This window comes from Heterodontus francisci, chromosome 1, assembly GCF_036365525.1.
Source record: "Heterodontus francisci isolate sHetFra1 chromosome 1, sHetFra1.hap1, whole genome shotgun sequence".
In the NCBI taxonomy this organism is placed as follows: domain Eukaryota; kingdom Metazoa; phylum Chordata; class Chondrichthyes; order Heterodontiformes; family Heterodontidae; genus Heterodontus; species Heterodontus francisci.
The window spans coordinates 48,510,554-48,536,508 of NC_090371.1; the positions used below are offsets into that span (position 1 = coordinate 48,510,554).

The 25,955-nt window shown below is 46.1% G+C and overlaps 1 protein-coding gene across 4 annotated transcripts in view; it reads left to right on the forward strand.

Moving 5' to 3' along the window:
- The window catches only part of ctif (CBP80/20-dependent translation initiation factor), a 395,289-nt gene that overhangs the window by 292,889 nt on the left and 76,445 nt on the right, over positions 1-25,955 (forward strand). For all 4 annotated transcript variants that reach the window (XR_010974913.1, XM_068030259.1, XM_068030279.1 and 1 more), the window contains one exon: positions 18,960-19,115. Coding sequence is in view for 3 of the 4 variants with exons in the window: in XM_068030259.1 (XP_067886360.1) it covers positions 18,960-19,115 (156 nt within the window). In the remaining variant the exon portion in view is untranslated. The remainder of the gene's footprint in view (positions 1-18,959; positions 19,116-25,955) is intronic.

Genomic DNA, 25,955 nt, shown 5'->3' on the forward strand with positions numbered 1-25,955 from the left:
TGCACATTTGAATGCTTTACATGCAGGGAGATGGTCTTTCATCAAGGCTGAGGTCTCTGAGAAAATTCGGAGAGCTCTGAGGCATCATGTAAGGTCATCTGAGGCAGAATTTAATTCAGAAGATTTGATGTATTATAAAAGAGAGGGTCATAGGGACTGGAAAGGCCCTGGTAAGGAAAGAGATCATGATGGTAAGACAGTAGTTATCAAGCTGTTAAGGTTCATTCCTCATGATTAATCAGGATTGATTACAGAATCTCAGAATCTGAGCAGCTGATAGAGAAATGAGACACTTTGTACTTCAAATACTCATATGTTTTGTGATGAAGATCCTGAGGAATAAAATCAGGGAGATCAAGGGTTAGATAGTAATGTGAGCAATCATGATGCTCAAGAAAGAGCTATCGCATCCAAAGGACAACTGCCCCGAGTAGGTAGTCGGGTAACATATATTTCAGAGGGGTCTAATAAATGGAGGGATGTAACAATTGTGGGACGTGCAGGAAAATCTACAGTTTAAATGTTCATGATGATGGCCAAGAAGCAAGGTCCATGGACTGGCAGAATGGGGTGAAAGAGTGGAGAGTAAGGAAACACAGTGCAAGTTCTAATAGTGGGTCTGGAAGTGACTCTTGCACCAGGAAATGATCCCATACTGGAGAAAGAGCATCCGATAGTGCATGAGGGACATCTTATAGCAGCAGTCCCAAAAGACATCACAGTGCTAATAGAGGCTGTAGTTTGAACAGATTCCACGATGGAACGAAGGCTAGAGAACAGTCTCGAAATAGAACTAGAAGCAGAAGTCCTCATGACCATGAAGCTTTAATGGCTGGCAATAAGTTTGAGGTTAAACTAATAAGAGAAGAAAAACATAAGGAATTTGAGAGGTGGAGAGAGTTTGCAGTTTATTCTGAGGTACCAGATAGGGAACAGCCAGCCTTGTCACATAGATTTGTACTGGAAAAGCCCTTCCCGATGGGACTTATAAGGCTAAAGAGAGCTTAGTTGCAAGGGATTTTGAAGAGCGACTGTTAGGGTGGACTTTCCTACAGCTGGAAAAATACTCTTGAAAATCATTTTAGCTCTTTTGGCCACATATTCATGGGAGTGTAGATCCATTGACATTAAAGCCTGCATTTCTACAGGCTGATATTTTTCAACGAGGTGTGTTTCTGAAATCACCTGAAGAGGCAGCGGATGCAGAAGGAAAACTGTGGAAACTGAACAAATGCACCTATGGTCTTAATGATGCTTCCAGAATGTGGTATTTCTCGGTGAGATTGTTTTGATGAAAATTGGTTGTATTCAACTAAAAGCAGAGCCTACAATGTTTTATTGGTATTATAAAGGGAAACTTTCATGATGCACATTGATGATTTCTTATGGGGTGGTACTGCGGATTTTGAGAAATATGTTATTAAGATTAGAGAAGAATTTAAGAAATGGGAGTCAGACTTATGGGGCCTTTAAATATATTGGTTTAGATATGAAGCAGACGAAGTCAGGAATAACTTTAAATCAACAATCCTGTTTAGAGAGCCTGGTTAATCATGCTAGATCATTGCAGAAAAATGGTAATTTATCAAAAGCAGCGAATGAGCAATTGCGAAGCTTGATTGGTCAATTAAATTGGTTGTGTACTCAGACTAGACCTGATGCTAGTTTTGATGTGCTGGAGCTAAATACGATGATGAAACAGTCAAAAGTTCAGAATGTTTTTCGGGCAAATAAACTATTTTTAAAAATTAATTCTGGAGAAATGTATACTGAAGTTCCCATCCATAGGTGACCCAAAGAAAATGAAGCTAGTCATTTTTAGTGATGTTAATCTTCCTGATGGGTATTTGAGTGCAGCTGGTTTGATAATATTTCTGATGGGTGAAAATGGGAAATGTTTTCCTTCAGCTTGGGAAGCTAAGACAATAAAAAGGGTCGTTAAAAGCACTTTAGCTGTGGAAACATCAGGTCTTGTGGAAGCAATGGATATGGGGTTCTATTTGTCAAATATTTTAGGTGAAATTCTGAACAAGGGTCATACTGAAGATAGGATTGTGGATAATCATTCTTTGTAGGACAATGTGCACTCTTCAAAAAGTGTGAGTGAGAAAAGACTACGTATTGACCTGGCTGGATTGAAACAAATGCTGGAGAGAAAGGAAATTTTCAAACTTCAATGGGTAGATGTAAGTCATCAGCTAACCGATTGTGTCACAAAAAGAAATGCTAGGACAAAGAAATTGTTAGGGATGCTAGAGGAGGGGCATCTCACAATGTAATACATTGTACCTAATACGGAATTTATTTTATTTTGAAATGTTCTTTGAGCATGTTAATACTTTGTACATAATAGCCTCAGAGCACAGACCAAACTCAAAGTCTACAAAGCCATAGTCCTCACCATCCTTCTGTATGGCGCCGAGTCATGGGTCCTACACCGCTGTCATGTACACCTTCTAGAGCGCTTCCATCAGCGCTGCCTCTGCAGCATCCTCACGATCCGCTGGCAGGACCACATCACAAACATTGAAGTCCTGAAAAACAGCCAACATCACCAGCATCGAGGCCATCCTCCTGCAAAGCCAACTGTATCGGGCGGGTCACGTTGCCCGGATGGACGACAGTCGCCTGCCGAAGATCGTGTTGTATGGAGAACTGGCCACGGGGTAAAAGGAACAGAGGGGCCCCATGCAAACGTTTTAAGGATTCCCTGAAGAAGTCCCTCTCTGTGTGTCACGTCGACCATCGCCAGTGGGAAGCACAGGCCATAGATCCTGATGCCTGGAGATGCTACATCAGGAGGGCTACAGACACCTTTGAGACTGAGCGAAGAACCAGCGTGAAAGAGAAAAGGAGGAGAAGGATAGATCCATTTGCCCCCAGCAGCAACTATAACTTCACTTGTACCCGCTGTGGGAGAATCTGTCGGTCACAAATAGGCCTGACTAGCCACCAACAGGTCTGCAACCGATGACTACAACCTTCCCAAAATCTTCATCCGTGAAGAAATGCCAAGAGAAGAGAGAGAGAATATGGAATTTATTTTAAAATGTTTGAGCATATTAATCTAAGTTTTATTATAAAAGAAGAAGGGTATCTGTTAATTCTGTATCAATTGTGTAATATACAGGTGGAGGTGTTAACTGGGGTCTTAATTGAGCATTAGAAGGAGACTGTTACTGAGACTGGTGGAAGGTTTTGGGTGAGGAGCTACATGTCTGTAATCCTTTTACTCTGTACAATATATGTGAAACTGAGTTAAGATAGGCTCCAGAACACTACAAGCTTTCTGGAATTTAAGAGGTGGGACAGAAAGCAGGCAACCAACCCACTCGCAAAGTTTGGTAGCTCATTTACAAAGTTTAATGAGGCTATATGCCTCAAATTATAGCTTCCTTCCAGCTTCAACACTGGCTGGCTGGGTTTCCCAAACCTCGGGAAACCCAACAACAAAGGCAAGGTGAGATCTGTTGTGTGGAAGAGGTTAAGTGCCTTTCCAGCACTGCAGGTGGGCCAAAAGGAGCAGTCTACCATACCCCACTACCCCCACCCCAGGATCATCAACCACTCTCCCCACTCCCACCCTACAATGACCGACCACTCTTCCCCTCTCTCCACTCACGATCATCAAACCCCAACTCTGCGATCACTGACCTACCCACCTCACTGATCTCTCTCCAAACCCCTATGATCATCCCAGCCTCTTCTGGAGCATTCTCTGCTTGACAGAGAGCCAAGCCTGTCAAACTGGCTGGGATGCAGGTGGAGTACCTGTTTAAAAAAATGCATGCACACTGTGGAGTTAAAACAGCATTAGGGAATACCCAGACCTCTGGGTTTCCCTACCTGTTTGGAAGTTCCACCCTCGTGGAACCTATGGCTTCCACCACTAGGGGTTTTCCTCACCTCATGACTGGGTATACTGTAGCCTACTTGATAGAAATTGATTGCCAAGAATCGGCAACAACCGCATTATCAATGCATCATACAACTACCAAGATGGTAGAAGGCGAACCAGATAGACCTTGGTCATTTCTGTCTCACAATTCCTATATTCCTATAGTTTCAGTACTTTACCATTTTCTCTCATTTGGCTCCGCACTGTGATATTAGAAATGGGAATCTGACTCAATTCTTGGGGTGGATTTTATGCACCCGCTGTCGGGGCGGTGGCGGGCAAAAAAATGGTGGCCCTCGCGCCACCATGCCACTGCGCTCTTCCTTGCAGCAGCCCACAAAAATATGCCGGTTGGCCCGCGCCCCCCTCAATCACGTGAGGGGCGGGCTCTCCGATGCCGGCAGTGGCATCAGCTGTCTTTGCACAGGTGCTGGCGCCATTCTTAAAGCCCTGCCGGTTAATTTACATTTTTAAAGTTATACCCACCCCCACTGTACTGCTTAAAAATCTGTTGCCCTTTCCCACCCCGCAATAACAATAAAATTCATTATTTGCTCTCTGCCCCCCACCAAAACACTTACCTTCCACACTTGACATTCCATTCCTTCAAACTGAACAAAGTGCACAGGTCACCCCTTCCCACCATCCCCTACACTAATGATGTAAATTTGACCTTGTACCCCCTCACCCCCCCCCCCCCCCCGGCACTAAAAATCTTAAGCTCCGCCTCCCCATCATTGCAGTGTCTGCTTTCCCCAGAAATGAAAGTGAAAGTGCGTGAGTGCCAGTCGCCGCTCAGAAGATCGCGGCCTGACGGTAAGACTGGAGTCAAGTTTATTTAAATGTATGCATTCTGCTAATTTGAATATTTTACTCGGCGGGGAAGTGGGGCCGCCACAGAGCCTCGCTGCCGCCGGGAAGATCAGGCCCTGCCCTCCCAGCGTCGAGCTCTGTGATGGGTCGCTGCTGGAACAATTTTCTGGCCCCTCCCCCACCCCACACCATGGAGCTCAACGTCAGAAGCTTTGTAAAATCCCGGCCCTGGTTTCAGAATATTATTTCAAATGTTACCTGATTTCTTTGTGCCAGAATCTGTAGCATTGATTATGGCCAAGATGATCTGCACACACTGCAGGACCAGTTTGAAGATAAACCTTGTAATCTGCCCTCACTGCCTGATTTTTTTCTTCTAAATGTTCCCACCATTTTCAGTTTCTTCTGCTCACATCAGCCACAGTTCGCTATTCCAGTTCATCATCCTATGTCATCCTTCAGCTAGCCATTAGAGTGTGGGGGCTACCTGTCCTTCTTATTTTATTTCTCTTATCCTCACTGACTAGTATGTAGTAATAAAAGGACAGCAATATTGGATGATTTTATCCAGGGATAGATTAAGTATAAATCTGAAGAGGATTAAATAAGCAGGGACTGTATTCTGAGTGACTCCACAACAAAACCTCCAAGAACAGATACAATACTGGTTCAAGGTAATGAATTGAAGTAGGTTAGCAAGTTAGGGATGAGCAATCATAACATAATTAGCTTTCCTTACTCATTTCAGAATTAAAAAGTGCAATCAAAGTTGATTGAAGAAAAAATATCAGAGGGATGCAAGAGGATTTTTCTTGGATAATTTGGGAAAAAAAAGTAACTTGTAAAATGGTGCAGCAACAGTATATTTAACTGTAAGATTGGTACAATACAGTCTTGGAAAATTTCAATGGGGAAGAATATGTTTCTGTGGAGTGGGTTGAAGAAAAGTTAGCAGCCAATGTAAAGGAAAAGGTTTTATAAGGACATTAGGAAAATGAGAGTCATTAAGGAGGAGGTGTAACCACTCAATAATGAGCATGGTGAGATTATTATAGTAGTTGTGGGAATGGCAGAGTTGCTTAATGAATACTTTGCTTCAGTATTTACAAAGGAGAGTGAAGGAAGGGCTTGTGGATGTAAAGTAAAAGGTCAATCAGTAGATACATGTATTAATAAGTAAACAGTTCTTAATGGGCTCAGAATGCTAAACATTCAGTGTCCAGGACTAGATGGTAATCAGCTCAGATAACCGAAAGAGGTTAGTGATGAAGTCGTGGAGGAACTTGCCATGAATTTTCAAAATCCATTAGAAACTGTAGCTGTACCCAAGAACTAGAGAATGGAAAATCTCACATCTGTTCAAAAAGAGAAAAAGGGATAAACCAAGCAGTTATTGAATGATGAGTCTTGTGTTATAGTAGGAAATGATTAGAGGCCATCATTTGAGATAAAATAATGGATATTCAGAAGGGCCTGGATTGATGAGATACCATCAATATGGATTTATGAAAGGTCTGTCATGTTTGACTAACCTAATAGATTTTTTTGAGAAAACAGTAGTAGATGAGAGCATGCAGTAGATAGTGTTAATTTGGGCTTCTAGAAAACTTTTGATCAAATGTCATATTGGAATTTGGTTGAGGAAATTAGGGTCCAAAACAGAAAGGTTGGTATGGAGCAGGATGGCTGAAAGGCAGACAGCAGAGAGTTGCTGATGATACCAAATTGGGAAGAGTTGCAAACTGCCAAGAAGAATGCAGAATGATACAGACAGACCTAAAAAGGCTCGGCAAATGAGTAGGTAAGTAGAAGATGTAGTTTAATACAGACAAATGTGAGGAAGAATAGGAGAGAATGGAAATATACCTTCAATGATAAATTTTTCAATGCTTATAAGAGTGGGTGTTTAGGTGTGCAGACACGTAAATTCTTCATTGGGTGGACAGTTTTTTAAAAAAAAAAGCTTTTTATAATGTTCATGGGCTTTGGGTGTATATGTCAAGAAAGACTGAATATAAAACCAGAGTTTGTGATGGCTCTATACAGTTAGGCCACTTCCAGAATACTGCATTGCATTTTACTAGCCCGCTTGGGACATGTTGTGAGGCGAGTGGGCTGTGAAATGGCGAGGTTTTTTAATATTCTTTCATGGGATGTGGGCATCATTGGCTTGGCCGGCATTTGTTGCCCTTTTCTAATTTGAGCTGACTGGCTTGCTCGGCCATTTCAGAGGGCAGTTAAGAGTTAACCACATTGCTGTGGGTCTGGAGTCACATGTAGGCCAGACCAGGTAAGGACAGCAAGATTTCCTTCCCTAAAGGAAATAGTGATGTGTTGTTGTAACAATCGATGATAGTTTCTTGGCACTATTACTGAGACTAGCTTTCAATTTTAGATTTTTAGTAATTCATTGAATATAAATGCCACCAGCTGCCATGGTGGGATTTGAACCCATGTCCCCAGGGTACTAGTAAGGGCCTCTGTGCTACGAGTACATTACATTATGCCATCGTCTCCCCCTAAAGGTGGTAGGTGGAGTACCCGTTGCCTTCCCCAGTGGTGGGGAAGGTGGAAGGAAGATGGCCCTCCAGCCCAAAGGTCAGTTGAGCCGCTTAAGTGGCCAATTAAGGTCCTTTTCCAGCTGCTGCTAGCATTTTACCAGTGGTGGGTGGGCCTTCCACCACATGGGGAGACTGCCTGATAAACCTTGGAGGCCTCCCTGTGGGCTGACAGAGCGGTGGGGCTCTCCTAATTGGGCACTCTGTGGGCTACGGAGGACGTCCCCCGTCCCCCCCCCCCCGATAGCAATGGCCACCCCCTTGCCAAAACACCCCCTGCCCTCACCAAACCCTCCTCGCTAGGGCCTGCTTGAGTGGCCCCGGTGAAACCAGTTCCCACTCACCTCATTCAGAGGGCGGTGTCCCTCGTTGAATCGCTGCATCCTCTCAGCTGGGGACATTCCCAGCAGTGGTTACTGCTGAGACTGAAGAGCTGCCGGTCCTCTGATTGGCCAGCAGCTCTTGGAGTTGAGCTCTCATTCTTTAAAGGGAGGAGAGTCCCGATGGCGACTAATTAGTTGCCGGATAGGCCAGAAGTGTGGCTAGGGATCCCACAACTGCCAAGGCGGGGTTTCCCCTGGCTTTCAGGACCATCATCAAGATCCCTGCTGCCCTGACTAAATTTAGCTCACTGTATGCAGTTTTGGACTTCTCAGTATAGGAAGGATATGATGGCTCTGTAGAAATTCCAATGCAGATTTAGCAAGATAGAGTCATAGAGAGATACAGCACTGAAACAGGCCCTTCGACCCACCGAGTCTGTGCCGACCATCAACCACCCATTTATACTAATCCTACATTAATCCCATATTCCCTACCACATCCCCACCATTCTCCTACCACATACCTACACTAGGGGCAATTTACAATGGTCAATTTACCTATCAACCTGCAAGTCTTTGGCTATGGGAGGAAACCGGAGCACCCAGCGGAAACCCACGCAATCACAGGGAGAACTTACAAACTCTGCACAGGCAGTACTCAGAACCGAACCCGGGTCGCTGGAGCTGTGAGGCTGCAGTGCTAACCGCTGCGCCACCCAAGATGTTACCAAAAATAAGGGATCTAGGTTACATGAAAAGCTGGAGGAACTAAGCTTGCATTCCTCTTGAACTGACAAGATTGAGGAATGATTTGGTGGATGTTCTCAAAGTGATAAATGATAAAAGGAACAGGTAAGATAGGCAATAAGTAGATTATTTGCAGTGGTTGGTAAATTTGCAAAGCAAGAGGTCTTGGTGTCAAGCTGAATACATAAAGGAAGAAATGAAAATAGACGTTTCAATACAAAGTGCTATTGCATGTGGGTTGCTTTGCCAGATGTGGTGAGTGAAACCAAGTTAATTACAGCATTGAAAAATTTCATTTTCTGTATTTTCTCCCACCACCAATGAAGGCACTGAGACAGCAGCAGTGCTGTAGTCTAGTAACAGCTGCTTTCTTTTAAATTGCCGTTAGGATGTGGGTGACACTGGCAAAGCATCTGCTGCCCTTGTCCTTCAAGATGGTAGAAGGAAGCAGTCACAGCACCAACATCAACACCCTCAGCAGTCCCAGGTGCCACTGCTTTTCTGGCCCCTCGCTTGCCTTCAGGGATAGATTCTGCAGACAAGGCCTACCCATGGAAGACATAGCTACTGACGCCAGTGAAGAACCCTTGCACTGCAGCAGAGGAGAAGTACAACACTTGGGCTCCACCTGAGTGACCATCGAGCAGACCATTGGGCTGCTGAAGATGAGATTCCAGTGCCTTGATCAATTTGGTGGAGCCTTGCAGTATGTCCTAGCAAAGTATTGTGGTGGTCTGCTGTGCTCTGCACAATCTAGTACAGCAGAGTGGGAGGGGTGGGGGGGGGGGGTGGGGGGTATGATTTTACATGAAGAGGACATGATTGATTGCCAGTCCTCATCGTATGAGGAGGATGTGGAGGAGATTAGTGAGCAGGCTGGATCTTGCTTTGCTTGCGACAGACCAAAGGAGGCACGAGACAATCTCATACATATCCGTTTCCTGCCACCATGATGGTCTCTCCAAGTGAACTCATATTAAAGACTCACCTCACTGTACTCCACCGATCGCCTCCTTCCTATCTCACTCCAGTGCCTAATATCCAGCTTCACCACACACTCTGACATATCTGAGACACTGACCAAACACAGTCAGTGCCTACACTGGCAGCCCATTGAGGGAACAAGATTGCATCTCACAATTCAGCTATGAAAGCATGAGCCATTTACAACAATGAATCTGAAATCTATTACAACAATTGCAGGAACCAGTGCAAAGGCTACAATTAACCCATGCCACCCCAAATGCATCGAAGTACTCTTTCTATGTTTTTGTGTGCTTCTACGCGGTGCGGCCCATGCGCCGGCAGCTGAAGTGGAGGAAGGCTGCCATTTGGGCTGTCTCTTCACCTGGGCTGACTTTGGCTAGAGTCCTTTGGCGGCCTGAGGCCTGGAGGGCTCTGACTGGCTGAGGGGTTCCTGCACTTGAGTAAGAGCCTCTTCAGTTGTCACAGCTACTGGAGCTGAGCTCACTGGCGGAGAGGCTGAGGAGCCGCCATCCACACTCAGAGCGCCCTGAAGGGAGTCCCCAGCTGTGGAGGTCAACTCCAGGCACATCGTCCTTCTCTTGCTTTGTCACTGCTGCTTTGAGCTCATGGCCAAAGTGATGGTGTGCAGATCTGCGCGCATCTGTGGGATCCGGCTCTCCATCAGGGTCGCCAGCCTCTCAATGGAGGAAGCAATACGCTCACACGCCTGAGACATAGCAGCACTTTGGAAGCTCCGCCAGATGTTCCCTTACTTCTCTCTGCTACTCCAGCATGTTTTGTGCAGCCCAGAGGCTCGTCATCGATCGGGTGCTCAGCATAGGCCTAGCCTCCTCTGTCAGCGTCCTCGGCTGTCACAGCCTCCGTCAGCTGCTTGAGTATGTGTGCGGTGCTCTCACCAGCTAGTGACTCTGAATCTAAGCCCAAGTGCATACCCACTGACGTGTGATTATATGTGCTGGTTGAATGATGTGATGGTGCATTTTCTGACTGCCCCTCCTCCTCAGAGGTTGACAGCAGGCCCCCCATCCAAGAGGCTGTGCTTGTCTCCGACGTTCCACGCCCTGCGTGAGAGAACACAAATATATGTGCATTAGGTTGTTCGTCATGCCAAAATACATGATGTGAATCTGCAGAAGTGTGGTGGAGGACACACGAACACAGTGTCTCCTCACTGTCTTGTGTGGGCACTCCAGTCTCACTGTCAGTGATTGCACGGCCGCCCTGGGCCCCCGCTAATTCCAGAACCACCTCCTCTGCCGAAGTCAGAGGATGGTCATCAGGGATCCCACCGCCAGTCCTCGATGTCTCTCTGGTGTTATGAGCCCGTTTCTCCTTCAAGCAGAAATAGGGACACAGTTAGACTTCGCACAAAGAGCAGCAGAACACTTATGCTAGTGGAATCTAGTGGACAAAAGAGCTGAACTCAGTGACATCAAGGCAGCATTTGACCTTGTATGGCATCAAGGAGCCCTAGCAAAACTAGAGTCAATGAGAATCAGGGGGAAAACTCTGTGCTGGTTGGAGTCGTACCTCATGCAACGTACGATGTTTGTGATTGTTGGAGGTGAATCATCTGCGCTCCAGGACATCACTGCAGGAGTTCCTCAGGGTAGTGTCCTAGGCCCAACCATCTTGAACTTCTTTATCAATGACCTTCTTTCAATCATAGGGTTAGAAGTGGGGATGTTTGCTGCTGATTGCACAATGTTCAGCACCATTTGCGACTCCTCAGATACTGAAGCAGTCCGTTTAGAAATGCAGCTAGACCTGGACAATATCCAGGCTTGGGATGACAAGTGGCAAGTAACATTCATGCCACACAAGTGCCAGGCAATGACCATCTCCAACAAGAGAGATTCTAACCTTGGCATTCAACGGCATTACGATTGCTGAATCCCCCACTATCAACATCCTGGGGGTTGCCATAGACCAGAAGCTGAATTGGAGTAGCCATATAAATACCGTGGCTACAAGAACAGGTTCGAGGCCTGGAATCCTGGGTCGAGTAACTCACCTCCTGACTCCCCAAAGCCTGTCCACCATCTGCAAGGCACAAGTCAGGAGCGTGATGGAATACTCTCCACTTGCCTGGATGGGTGCAACTCCAGCAACACTCAAGAAGCTCAACCTCATCTAGGACAAAGCAGCCCGCTTGATTGGCACCCCATCCACAAACATTCACTCCCTCCAGCACCGATGCATAGTGGCAGCAGTGTATACCATCTACAACAATGCATCAAGGCTCCTTAGACAGTGCCTCCAAAGCCGTGACTTCAACCAACTAGAAGGCAAAGGCAGCAAATGCATGTGAACACCACCACCTGCAAATTCCCCTCCAAGTCACACACCATCCTGACTTGAAACTATATCGCCGTTCCTTCACTGTCACTGGGTCAAAATCCTGGAACTCCCTTCCTAACAGCACTGTGATCGTACCTACCCCACATGGACTGCAGCGGTTCAAGAAGGCAGCTCACCACCAACTTCTCAAGGGCAATTAGGGATGGGCAACAAATGCTGGCCTGGCCAGCAACACCCACATCTCATGAATGAATGAAAAAAAATGTGGAGATGCCTTTGTGGTCACTCCCTCCCCATGGTGGTGGCCATGGCACTTTAAACAATTGAACAACCTGTTGACACTTACTTTCACATATTAGTGGCGTGGTTGCCGCGTAGCTACATGCAAGCCTCAAAGAGGAAAGACTTATGGATGACTCACCTTGGCAGAGTGAATGAGGTCATTGGCCCTTCTGCTGCACTGGACACAGTTCCAGAGGCTGACCCCACAGCAGCTGACCTCTGCAATTTCCATCCAGGCTTTCTTGGTCAGGCAGCAGGACCTCTTCTTGCCATCCCTTGGAAAAGGGACGGCCTGCCATACCCTTGTAGCCTGGAGGAGAATCTCCAGGGAGGCATCGCTAAACCGTGGGGCCGCCCGGTGTATTGCCTCGGACATGGTCCCAGTTCACTTCCACACCGTCTGGCCGGTCTATAGTCTTGGTGCAGGAGAGCAGGGAGTACAGGAGTCGCAGCAGTGGTGGAGGGAGTACAGAAGTTACAATAGCAGCAGCAGTGGTGGAATGGGGTCCAATAATTACAGCAGCAGTAGCAGTGGTGGAGGGGGGTCCAGTAATTACAGCAGCAGTAGCAGTGGTGGAGGGGGGGTCCAGTAATTACAGCAGCAGTAGCAGTGGTGGAGGGGGGGTCCAGTAATTACAGCAGCAGTAGCAGTGGTGGAGGGGGGGTCCAGTAATTACAGCAGCAGTAGCAGTGGTGGAGGGGGGTCCAGTAATTACAGCAGCAGTAGCAGTGGTGGAGGGGGGGTCCAGTAATTACAGCAGCAGTAGCAGTGGTGGAGGGGGGGTCCAGTAATTACAGCAGCAGTAGCAGTGGTGGAGGAGGGGGTCCAGTAATTACAGCAGCAATAGCAGTGGTGGAGGGGGGTCCAGTAATTGCAGTAGCAGTGGTGGAGGAGGGGTCCAGTAATTACAGCAGCAGTAGCAGTGGTGGAGGAAGGGTCCAGTAATTACAGCAGCAGTAGCAGTGGTGGAGGAGGGGTCCAGTAATTACAGCAGCAGTAGCAGTGGTGGAGGAGGGGTCCAGTAATTACAGTAGCAGTGGTGGAGGAGGGGTCCAGTAATTACAGCAGCAATAGCAGTGGTGGAGGAGGGGTCCAGTAATTACAGTAGCAGTGGTGGAGGAGGGGTCCAGTAATTACAGCAGCAATAGCAGTGGTGCAAGGGGGTACAGTAATTACAGCAGCAATAGCAGTGGTGGAGGGGGTTCCAGTAATTACAGCAGCAATAGCAGTGGTGGAGGGGGGGTCCAGTAATTACAGCAGCAATAGCAGTGGTGGAGGAGGGGTCTAGTAATTACAGTAGCAGTGGTGGAGGGGGGGTCCAGTAATTACAGCAGCAGTAGCAGTGGTGGAGGAGGGGTCCAGTAATTACAGCAGCAATAGCAGTGGTGGAGGGGGGTCCAGTAATTGCAGTAGCAGTGGTGGAGGAGGGGTCCAGTAATTACAGCAGCAATAGCAGTGGTGCAAGGGGGTACAGTAATTACAGCAGCAATAGCAGTGGTGGAGGGGGTTCCAGTAATTACAGCAGCAATAGCAGTGGTGGAGGGGGGGTCCAGTAATTACAGCAGCAATAGCAGTGGTGGAGGAGGGGTCCAGTAATTACAGTAGCAGTGGTGGAGGGGGGGTCCAGTAATTACAGCAGCAATAGCAGTGGTGGAGGAGGGGTCCAGTAATTACAGCAGCAATAGCAGTGGTGGAGGAGGGGTCCAGTAATTACAGCAGCAATAGCAGTGGTGGAGGGGGGGTCCAGTAATTACAGCAGCAATAGCAGTGGTGGAGGAGGGGTCCAGTAATTACAGCAGCAATAGCAGTGGTGGAGGGGGGGTCCAGTAATTACAGCAGCAATAGCAGTGGTGGAGGTGGGTCCAGTAATTACAGCAGCAATAGCAGTGGTGGAGGAGGGGTCCAGTAATTACAGCAGCAATAGCAGTGGTGGAGGAGGGGTCCAGTAATTACAGCAGCAATAGCAGTGGTGGAGGGGGGGTCCAGTAATTACAGCAGCAATAGCAGTGGTGGAGGAGGGGTCCAGTAATTACAGCAGCAATAGCAGTGGTGGAGGGGGGGTCCAGTAATTACAGCAGCAATAGCAGTGGTGGAGGTGGGTCCAGTAATTACAGCAGCAATAGCAGTGGTGGAGGAGGGGTCCAGTAATTACAGCAGCAATAGCAGTGGTGGAGGGGGGGTCCAGTAATTACAGCAGCAATAGCAGTGGTGGAGGAGGGGTCCAGTAATTACAGCAGCAATAGCAGTGGTGGAGGGGGGGTCCAGTAATTACAGCAGCAATAGCAGTGGTGGAGGAGGGGTCCAGTAATTACAGCAGCAATAGCAGTGGTGGAGGAGGGGTCCAGTAATTACAGTAGCAGTGGTGGAGGGGGGGTCCAGTAATTACAGCAGCAATAGTAGTGGTGGAGGGGGGTCCAGTAATTACAGCAGCAATAGCAGTGGTGGAGGAGGGGTCCAGTAATTACAGTAGCAGTGGTGGAAGAGGGGTCCAGTAATTACAGCAGCAATAGCAGTGGTGGAGGGGGGGTCCAGTAATTACAGCAGCAATAGCAGTGGTGCAGGGGGGTACAGTAATTACAGCAGCAATAGCAGTGGTGGAGGGGGTTCCAGTAATTACAGCAGCAATAGCAGTGGTGGAGGGGGGGTCCAGTAATTACAGCAGCAATAGCAGTGGTGGAGGAGGGGTCTAGTAATTACAGTAGCAATGGTGGAGGGGGGGTCCAGTAATTACAGCAGCAGTAGCAGTGGTGGAGGAGGGGTCCAGTAATTACAACAGCAATAGCAGTGGTGGAGGGGGGTCCAGTAATTACAGTAGCAGTGGTGGAGGGGGGGGTCCAGTAATTACAGTAGCAATAGCAGTGGTGGAGGTGGGTCCAGTAATTACAGCAGCAATAGCAGTGGTGGAGGAGGGGTCCAGTAATTACAGCAGCAATAGCAGTGGTGGAGGAGGGGTCCAGTAATTACAGCAGCAATAGCAGTGGTGGAAGAGGGGTCCAGTAATTACAGCAGCAATAGCAGTGGTGGAGGAGGGGTCCAGTAATTATAGCAGCAATAGCAGTGGTGGAGGGGGGGTCCAGTAATTACAGCAGCAATAGCAGTGGTGGAGGGGGGGTCCAGTAATTACAGCAGCAATAGCAGTGGTGGAGGAGGGGTCCAGTAATTACAGCAGCAATAGCAGTGGTGGAGGAGGGGTCCAGTAATTACAGTAGCAGTGGTGGAGGGGGGGTCCAGTAATTACAGCAGCAATAGCAGTGGTGGAGGGGGGTCCAGTAATTACAGCAGCAATAGCAGTGGTGGAGGAGGGGTCCAGTAATTACAGTAGCAGTGGTGGAGGAGGGGTCCAGTAATTACAGCAGCAATAGCAGTGGTGGAGGGGGAGTCCAGTAATTGCAGCAGCAATAGCAGTGGTGGAGGGGGGGTCCAGTAATTACAGCAGCAATAGCAGTGGTGGAGGGGGGGTCCAGTAATTACAGCAGCAATAGCAGTGGTGGAGGGGGGGGTCCAGTAATTACAGCAGCAATAGCAGTGGTGGAGGGGAGTCCAGGAGTTACAGCAGCAGCAGCAATGGTAGAGGGAGGTCCAGGAGTTACAGCAGCAGCAATGGTAGAGGGGGGTCCAGGAGTTACAGCAGCAGCAATGGTAGAGGGGGGTCCAGGAGTTACAGCAGAAGCAGCAATGGTAGAGGGGGGTCCAGGAGTTACAGCAGAAGCAGCAATGGTAGAGGGAGGTCCAGGAGTTACAGCAGCAGCAATGGTAGAGGGGGGGTCCAGGAGTTATAGCAGAAGCAGCAATGGTAGAGGGGGGTGCAGGAGTTACAGCAGAAGCAGCAATGGTAGAGGGGGGTCCAGGAGTTTCAGCAGAAGCAGCAATGGTAGAGGGGCATCCAGGAGTTACAGCAGAAGCAGCAATGGTAGAGGGAGGTCCAGGAGTTACAGCAGAAGCAGCAATGGTAGAGGGAGGTCCAGGAGTTACAGCAGAAGCAGCAATGGTAGAGGGAGGTCCAGGAGTTACAGCAGAAGCAGCAATGGTAGAGGGAGGTCCAGGAGTTACAGCAGAAGCAGCAATGTTAGAGGGAGGTCCAAGAGTTACAGCAGAAGCAGCAATGGTAGAGGGGGGTCCAGGAGTTACAGCAGAAGCAGCAATGGTAGAGGGAGGTCCAGGAGTTACAGCAGAAGCAGCAATGGTAGAGGGAGGTCCAGGAGTTACAGCAGAAGCAGCAATGTTAGAGGGAGATCCAGGAGTTACAGCAGAAGCAGCAATGGTAGAGGGGGGTCCAGGAGTTACAGCAGAAGCAGCAATGGTAGAGGGGGGTGCAGGAGTTACAGCAGCAGCAGCAATGGTAGAGGGGGGTCCAGGAGTTACAACAGAAGCAGCAATGGGAGAGGGAGGTGGGGGTCCAGGAGTTACAGCAGAAGCAGCAATGGTAGAGGGGGGTCCAGGAGTTACAGCAGAAGCAGCAATGGTAGAGGGGGGTCCAGGAGTTACAGCAGAAGCAGCAATGGTAGAGGGGGGTGCAGGAGTTACAGCAGCAGCAGCAATGGTAGAGGGGGGTCCAGGAGTTACAACAGAAGCAGCAATGGTAGAGGGGGGTCCAGGAGTTACAGCAGAAGCAGCAATGGTAGAGGGGGGTCCAGGAGTTACAGCAGCAGCAATGGTAGAGGGGGGTCCAGGAGTTACAGCAGCACTCTAGGTTCACTGCATCAGTAAAGCCAGCGGTACAAGCAGGGTTGGCAATGTTTTAAAGATGGCGCCAGAACCTGCGTTGTGGTTATTTGATGCTGCCGTCAGCACCTCGGAGCCCACCCCCATCCTGCAATCGGATGGGCCCCGCCCCTTGTTTATGTCAATTGACCGGCTGCCACGTGATCATGGTTGACCAGCCGCACACGTAACATGCTGTGACAACACCCACTTCTGGTGCTGCCGCCGCGACTCATGACAGGCTGACAAAATTCAGCCCACAATTCCCGAATCAGAATTGTAATTAACCGCACATTGGTCAATACTGTGCTAGCCCACAATTACCTGATTTATTGCATTCAGTTTCAGAACTTGCTGTGCGATATGACCTCCCAACCTCTGAGTTCCAATCTAATGCTATACCAGAAGGCAACCACGCCATTCACATATGAAAGCAAGTGTCAACATGTTCAGTTGTTTAAGGCACCATGGTCAAGGTCAATCCTTTCACTGCCCAATCTTTGAACATGTCCAATTTCCCATCAGCAGCCACTTAGAGAGTTATCAGAAACGACTGTATTTTCTCCCTGCCCCTAACTTCGCACTGAAGACAATTGTGGCACACCTATTCATAGTGTCTAATGAGTTGTGAATATGTGGACATTGGATGCGAGCATAATCAGTCACAGATGTTGTAGTAAAATAGGCTGTATAGGCACACACATGGAGCATGAAGCAAAGCATCAGAGAACAGCCATTTACCTGTGGAACTTTGTTATTGAATGAGGGGATTTATGAGCTTCCCATCTAATAAAGCTTTGTATTATATGGAAGCTCAATGCTTATTCAGCATTTCAGTGCCAATTATACAAGTGGAGGTGAAGGAGATGGTTAAATGTTGCAGTGGGTCTGCAGATAGCGGAAAGGAGTCCAGCCCACTCTCCCTTCCCACTATGTTAATACAGTGCGCAGTGTTGGAGGGGTCGTGTGTAGAGACAAGATGAGTTGAGCTGATTGATTCCATTAGTGACTGAAGTCTTGCCGAAGGAAAAAAATGGGGAATTTTGTGGTTGTTGTGGTTTCCTGGGTGCATTGTCTTCTTTTTGTGCTTGACCCCATTTTCTACAAATTCTGTTCCTATTGCTGGCAGATTCAATTAGTGTCTTTTCAGGATCACTGCAGAGTCACGTTGTCTTGGTTACCGGCATGGTATTGTTCATACTGCCATCTTATTTATTACTTTAACTCTTGCCCACCGTTAAAGCCCCAGAAAAAATTGCTGGGAATTCCAGTGAAAAATATTGGGATTTCCACTCTTTCTCAATTGAGAAACAATTAAGTTAAACTTAGAGGGGAAGTTTATTTTGTCATATGTGAAATATGTTTAAAGTGGACACTGCTCAAACCTTTTCCTGTTGGCTGTATCTGCTGTATTAACTAGAGGTCCTTAATTAAGATATGGCATTTTTAAAATTCATTTACAGAGGTATGGTGCATATCAACACAACAATTAATAGGTTATCTTCCCTCAAACAGCAAACAAATTCCCAGATTTTGCATGACTACAAGATCCTCTAAATTTCAAATTGGGTGGCCTGCCATTTCTTATGCAAGTTTGACAGTTTTTTTAATGGGAGAGGGGGGACTATTTCAAAATTATAGTAGTTAGATTATATGTGATTGTTGCAAACCGTCCGGCAGAAGATTCCATTTTTTATATTTAGAATAATGCAGCACAGAATTTTGTTGTTTAGTCAGTTTTTTGTGAGATGCAAGGTCTGTTAATTTACATAAGAACACAGGAACGCCCAAGATTGAAAACGTCTGTGCCGTCTTATTCGACTGGTAACAAACACTGATCTTTCTCTCCATTGTCCACTCCCTCAGATCCGTATTCAATTCTCCCTTTAAAAAATTCCATATAGTCTGCCTTTCTGGGAAGCTCACAGCTCATTACCCCCAGCATAAGTAGTTAAATTTAACCTATCTCCATGTCTTTTAAACTTGTACTAATGTCCCCTGGAACCAGAGAGCTTTCTCTCCCATCTCTCTTTCTCTTCAATTTATTTTTCTCTCCCGTCTCTTTCTCTCCTTTCTCTCCCGTCTTTTTCTCTCCCGTCTCTCTCTCTCCCATCTCTCTTTTGCTGTTTGATTTTCTTGCTACATCGCTTTTTCTCCATATCGTTTTCTCGCTCTCATCAACTTTATTTTTCTTGCACTCTCTCTATCCTCCCCTTCCCTGTTTACTCACTCAGCAATATTTAAAATATTATCATGTTATTTGCAGGTAGGTGATCCATAGGACGAATATTGAAAAGAAGTCGAGGAGCAATTTAAGATTCCATTCCTTTTGTCTTTACTTGATTTAGAAAGATTTCACGGTGAGGGATGAGCTGCAGCAAACGGATGTAGAGCACTGGCTTGGATTCATCACATTTCTCTGCGAAGTTTTCGGAATAATGCGAAGCAACGCGGGAGAGCCCTTCCGTGTGCTTGTCTGCCCTATCTACACATGTCTACGGGAGGTAAGTGAATGCAGAGTCATAACTCAAGAGTAAGCCCTGTGATAGTGCAGATTGTACGAGGGGTCAGTGTGCCTAGGGACCTTTTTCTCACTTAAGTTTGTCTTGTGCTATGATCGGAGCTAAACCTCTATGAAGTCCTGTTCCTCTCCCCAGAGAGCTTAATGAGAAACCTAAATTGGAGAAGAAAAACTGTAAAAACAAATCTAGTTAGTATAATTTTAGTAAGTCACCTATCTTGAGGGTTATATTGATAAGTGTGCTGCCCGGTGTCAAATTGAGTAATACAAACCAGAGAGAGGTTCAGTATCCCTTGTACTAATTAGGCGATCTCAGCTGGAGACAATTCAAATTGCCTCATGCCCCAGGATAGAGAAAGGGGGAAAATTAGAAAGCATTCCCTCGTGGAATGGAAATCCTCGTAACAACTTTAAAGAGCAAATAAAGTACCTTGTATTCAATATCCATGTAAAAACAATCATTATGTTCAGGGTATTCCTTGATGTCTTTTTTTTTTTAAAACCTTATTTCCTATCCCAGTGAAGACCCACCTTTATGCCATTTTTGATGAATCACTGACAGCACAGCCCTACCTGCATTCTGAGAAGCTCGATTTATTTTCATGCACCCTACAAATTTGCATTAGCCTGATTGCTGAGCCAGAACTACTCTACGCAGAGAAGGCATGCTACTACCAGTGTACCCAGCAGGTGAAGGTGTGCATGTGGAGGACTTTACTGACTGTATAAGCAAGAAAAGGCAGACTAGATTGAGAGCACTGGATAACTGACATCTATCCATTTATTCTAGAATTCTAGAATGATACACCACCGAAGGAGTCCATTCATCCCATCGTGTCTGTACTGGCTCTTTGGTAGAGCTATCGAATTAATCCCTCTCATCTGCTTTTACCCGATAGCCCTGTATTTTTTTGCTTTTCAAGAATTTATCCAGTTCTCTTTTGAATGTTACTATTGAATCTGCTTCCACCACCCTTTCAGGCAGTGCATTCCAGATCATAATTAATTGTGTAAAGAAAAGTTTCTTACGTCACGTCTGGTTCTTTTATCAATCACTTAAATCTGTGTCCTCTGATTACTGACCTTTCTGCCACTGGAGACAGTTTCTCCTTATTTTACTCTATGAAAATGGTTCATTACTTTTTAGCACACCTCTATCAAATCTCCTCTTAATGTCCTCTGCTTTAAGGAGAACAACCCCAGTTTCTCCAGTCTCTCCACATAACTGAAGGTGTTCATTCCTGGTACCATTCTAGTAAATCTCTAATGTCCCCTCTCCAATGCCTCGACGTTCTCCCCGAAGTGTGATGCCCAGAATCGTACACAATACTCCAGTTGATGCCTAGCCAGTGGTGTATAAATGTTTAGAATAACTTGGTGATGGTGATGGGGGCTCAACACCACAAAGGGCAGCACAGTTACCAACTGAGCCATTTAGGGAGCCCATGAAATTTGAGCTACAATGAAGTTCACATGACGCAGTGGCATTTATTTCCACAATAGTGCCACAGAAGATCTTCCTATTGATTGAATCACTTGGTCCTTAGAATCTTCATTGGCTTTCAGCGACAAGTGAACTCCACTCCTCATCCAGTCAGCTTTCAGCTCAAAAAGATGCAAGAAATCATCCTAAAATTTCAGTTCTCTGGTTCAAATTTCATTCCAATTCATTGCTGCTTTTGGCTATAAATTTTTTTGAAGTTTTTTTCTTAGAACACTGTGTAGCTTGTGTATTTCCCTGTCTTTTCTTTCCTTCTTCCAAGCTGTCAAGCTTTTTTGACAGAATCCAAGGGTTTTTACTTTCACTTTGATCGTCCTCAACTTCCAGTCCCCCACCTTCAACAAAGAAGCACTTGTGTTGTGCCAGTGATTTTTTTATATAAGGCGAATATAAAGAAAACACTTCAGCAAAGCGGAACCTTTGTGGCAGTGAATATCCCGTAATTTGAGATTAACAAACCATCTCAGAAAAGTACCAATTAAAAAAAAAAATTCATGTATGACTTTCAAAGCAAAGCATTAAAGGGACAGTGTGTTGGAGTAGAGTTTTGGGGGGAGGGGTAGGAGATGATGAGTTTTTAGCACTCAACTGACAGTTTGCAACATTGTCGAGTGTAAATTCAGATTATAACAGATTGTCTTCTCTCAGCATTAATCTAATTTGTCGGAGCATAACTGGCTATTGGCATTTTGATACCATTGTGTGATTTTTGTTTTACGATGGTGAACCAGATGAGGGGGGTGTCAAATTGTGCCATGTAACAGACTACTAGCCTCATTCAAAGAAGTTACATGGGTGACTGTGAGAAATGGAGAGGTCACAGTGGTGCCGTGGGGGTGGATGGGGGATGGGGAGTAGGGTGAGGTGGTCTCCTGAAGTTTATCTAACCTCTGCTGTACCCTGCCTGTGAGTGTTTGGTGTTAATACTAGTTATAAAAGGGGAAATCATTTTTTTTCCTAACATCAGTCTCCCTGATCTGGATGAACATTACAAATAAAAATGAAAGACTCCACTTAAGCTGTTATCACAGAAATTGTACAAAAGTGTCATTATAAAGCTGCTGGGAAGTTCAGAATTGTGCAAGTACACCTTTATGAAACATTGGCTGGTAAAGTTATCATCAGTACTGCTATCAAATGTACCAGAAACCAGCCACATTAAAACCATGGCAACAAGATGAGGGCAAAGGCTGGCTATTTTGCAGCAAGTGGCTCACCTCCTGACCCCTAAAAGCTTCTCCACCAAGTACAGTGCTCAAATCAGGAGTGTGATGCAGTCACAACAACACTCAGATTTAACACAGTTCAAGACAGAGCAGTTTGCTTGATTGGTCTCTCTGCCACTAGACTCACTGTTTAACCGCTTCCATTACTGGTGCACTACGATGCACTGCAGTAACTCACCAAGTTTAGTTCGACAGCACCTCCTTCCCCGATCAATGAGAAGGATAAGAGCAACAATGTTATGGTAGCACTTTTATCTCCCACGTTCCTCTCCCGAGTCACACATCATCCTGACTTGGACATTTAATCATGACTTCTTCATGGTGCTGGGTCACCATCTTGCCATTTCTGACCTAACACCATTGTGGGAGCAGCATTACAAGAAAGACTGGAGGGGTTTGGAGCAAAGAAACCCCATCACCACCACCTTCTAAAGGAAACTAGAGATGGGTCATAAATAAAGACTTGCCAGCATCATCCACATTCAACAGGCTAATAAAAAAAATGTAATATCTTGATTCCTATGGACTAACTCAATTAAATAAACTTTTTGAAGTAAAGATCCATTGATGGTTCTGCAAGTTTAATCAGTGAGTAGCTGAACCATACGAACTAGGTAAGTGACTGGTTCAATCCCTGGCCTGTGATGAATAGCTAATTGCAGTAGGATGATGGTAATAATGATGCAGTTGGCCTCGCGACCTCTTGCTGAGTTGAGAAAACTGGCTAACATTCCCAATCCTGATTATTATTCATTGATCCCTGCTGGAAATTTTGCATGTGTGGATGTTGGGTTGAATGAAGGTTTGATTGTGTGATTCCTATGATAGAATAGCCCTCATCGTTCATGTGTTAATAACCACTTATAAGTATTAAAAATCATCTGTAAGAGTAGGCCAGTATCCTTGGAACTATATTTCAGCAAATTTCATAAGCATCCATAAATAGCATTGAGTTTTTTGTACAGCATGTTGGGAGTTCCAGAGGTGTTGCTCGTTTGATCAAAGCTTGCTTGGGAGCCATTGCTGCAGGGTGACCTTTCATAAAAGCATATCAGCAGAAAACAACCTGTTCATTATAGAAAAGAAGACTGAGAGATGATCCAGGGATTCAAAATGCTCAGAGCATGAGATTAGAAAGAATATTTTTAGAGTAGTAGATGTAGAACAGATTCCAAGAGATCCATTTTGTGTCAATTAATCAGAAAAAGGAATGGATGAGTACTGAATCATAGAATGAAACAGTGCAGAAGGAAGCCATTTGGCCAATCATGGTTGTGCCGGCTCTTCGAAAGAGCTATCTAATTAGTCCTACTCCCATGCTCTTTCCTCAAAGCCTTACAAATTTTCCCCTTCAAGTATTTATCCAATTTCCTTTCGAACGTCACTATAGAATCTGCTTCCTCCAACCTTTCAGGCAGTGCATTCCTGGCTCCTAAACTGCTGCGAAGGTGGAAATGACTTGTCAAAGGATCTATAGTGTAGGATGTAAGGTTGGTTAGATATCCCAGAGTGTTGCTCAATCTGATCTCAGCACCTTATTATGGCACAGTAATTTACTATTGGTAGCAGTCTTATTTGTACTTTGGGATGACATGATGAATGAACCTGGAACAGGCATCTAATATTTTCTTCCTTTAAGCTCTATTGATGTTAAGAGAAATTGAAATGTGAAATTTGTGATGTTTGTAAGATACTCAGACGTCAACATTGCAATTTTGCATGCAGACTGTTTAAAGTGTATCTGTGTATTGTGACTGGTGTGGGAGTGTGTGTGAGGTGGAGATGAAGAGCAGGTGCCTGGTCCTTTCTGATGTGCATGGGAATGATCATTTCACAAGTCCATGTAGATTAACCCTCCAATGCCTTCACACACATTTTTCACTAAATATTAATGCATATTAAAAATAAATATTTCACTCAGAGGGTTGTGAATCTTTGGAATTCTGAACCCAGCTGTGGATGCTCATTGGCAATATTCAAGGCTGGGATCGATAAATTTTCGACTCAAAGGGATTATGGTAATAAGGTGGGAAAGTGGATTTGAGGTCAAAGATCACCCATGATCTTGGATTATCCCATGATTATGGAAAAGGATAGGACTGGTCCTCAGGTTGAAGTCCTAAATTGGGGGAAGGCTAGATTAGATTAGATTAGAGATACAGCACTGAAACAGGCCCTTCGGCCCACCGAGTCTGTGCCGAACATCAACCACCCATTTATACTAATCCTACACTAATCCCATATTCCTACCAAACATCCCCACCCGTCCCTATATTTCCCTACCACCTACCTATACTAGTGACAATTTATAATGGCCAATTTACCTATCAACCTGCAAGTCTTTTGGCTGTGGGAGGAAACCGGAGCACCCGGAGAAAACCCACGCAGACACAGGGAGAACTTGCAAACTCCACACAGGCAGTACCCGGAATCGAACCCGGGTCCCTGGAGCTGTGAGGCTGCGGTGCTAACCACTGCGCCACTGTGCCGCTAATTTCGATGGCATTAGAGAGGAACTCTCATAAGTTGATTGGGAGAGGCTGTTTACAAATAAAGGGACGTCTGGCAAGTGGGAGGCTTTTAAAAGTGAGATAGGAAGAGTTCAGGGCCGGCATGTTCCTGTTAGATGGAAGGGCAAGGCTGGCAAGTTTAGGGAACCTTGGTTGACGAGGGATATTGAGGGTCTGGTCAGGACCAAGAAGGAGGCATATGTCAGGTCTCGGCAGCTGGGATCGAGCGAGTCCCTCGAGGAGTATAGGGGATGTAGGACTACACTTAAGAAGGAAATTAGGAGGGCAAAAAGGGGCCATGAGATTTCCCTGGCAGATAAGATAAAGGAGAATCCTAAAAGATTCTCTAAGTATATTAAGAGTAAAAGGGGAACTAGGGAGCGAGTAGCTCCCCTTAAGGATCAGTGTGGCAATCTATGTTTGGAGCCACGGGAAATGGGCGAGATCTTAAATGAATATTTCTCGTCCATATTTACCGTGGAGAAGGCCATGGAAGCTAGTGAGTTCAAGGGAGGGAACACCGATATCCTGGAGCATATCAACATTACAAAGGAGGAGGTGTTGGAGGTTTTGAAGCGCATTAAGGTGGATAAATCCCCAGGGCCTGACCAGGTGTATCTTAGGATGCTATGGGAAGCAAGGGAGGAGATTGCTGGGGCCCTGGCAGAGATTTTTGTATCATCGTTAGGTGAGGTACCGGAAGACTGGAGGATAGGTAGTGTTGTGCCTTTATTTAAGAAGGGCAGCAGGGAATTACAGGCTGGTGAGCCTTACATCAGTGGTGGAAAGTTATTGGAAGGGATTCTGAGAGACAGGATTTATATGAATCTGGAAAGACATGGTCTGATTAGGGATAGTCAGCATGGCTTTGTGCATGGGAAATCATATCTCATGAATTTGATTGAGTTTTTCGAGGAGGTGACCAAGAGGATTGACGAGGGCAGGGCGATAGGCGTTGTCTACATGGACTTTAGCAAGGCCTTTGACAAGGTCCCGCATGGTAAGCTGGCCCAGAAGTTTCGAACACATGGGATCCAGGGTGAGCTTGCAAATTGGATACAAAATTGGCTTGGTGATAGGAGGCAGAGGGTGATAATGGAGGGTTGTTTTTCAGATTGGAGGCCGGTGACCAGTGGTGTGCCACAGGGATTGGTGCTGGGCCCTCTGTTGTTTGTCAAATATATTAGTGACTTGGCTGTGAATGTAACGGGCATGATTAGTAAGTTTGCAGATGACACCAAAATTGGTGATATAGTGGACAGTGAAGAAGGTTGTCTAAGGTTACAACAGGATATAGATCAACTGGGAAAGTGGGTAAGGGAGTGGCAAATGGAATTTAATGCAGACAAGTGTGAAGTGATGCATTTTGGGAAGTTAAACCAGGGCAGGACATACACTGTGAATGGCAGGGCCCAGGGGAGTGTTCTTGAACAGAGAGACCTTGGGATGCAAGTACATAGTTCCCTGAAAGTGGCAACGCAGGTAGACAGGGTGGTTAAGAAGGCGTATAGCATGCTTGCCTTCATCGGCCGAGGCATTGAGTACGAGAGTTGGGACATAACGTTGGTTAGGCTGCATTTGGAGTA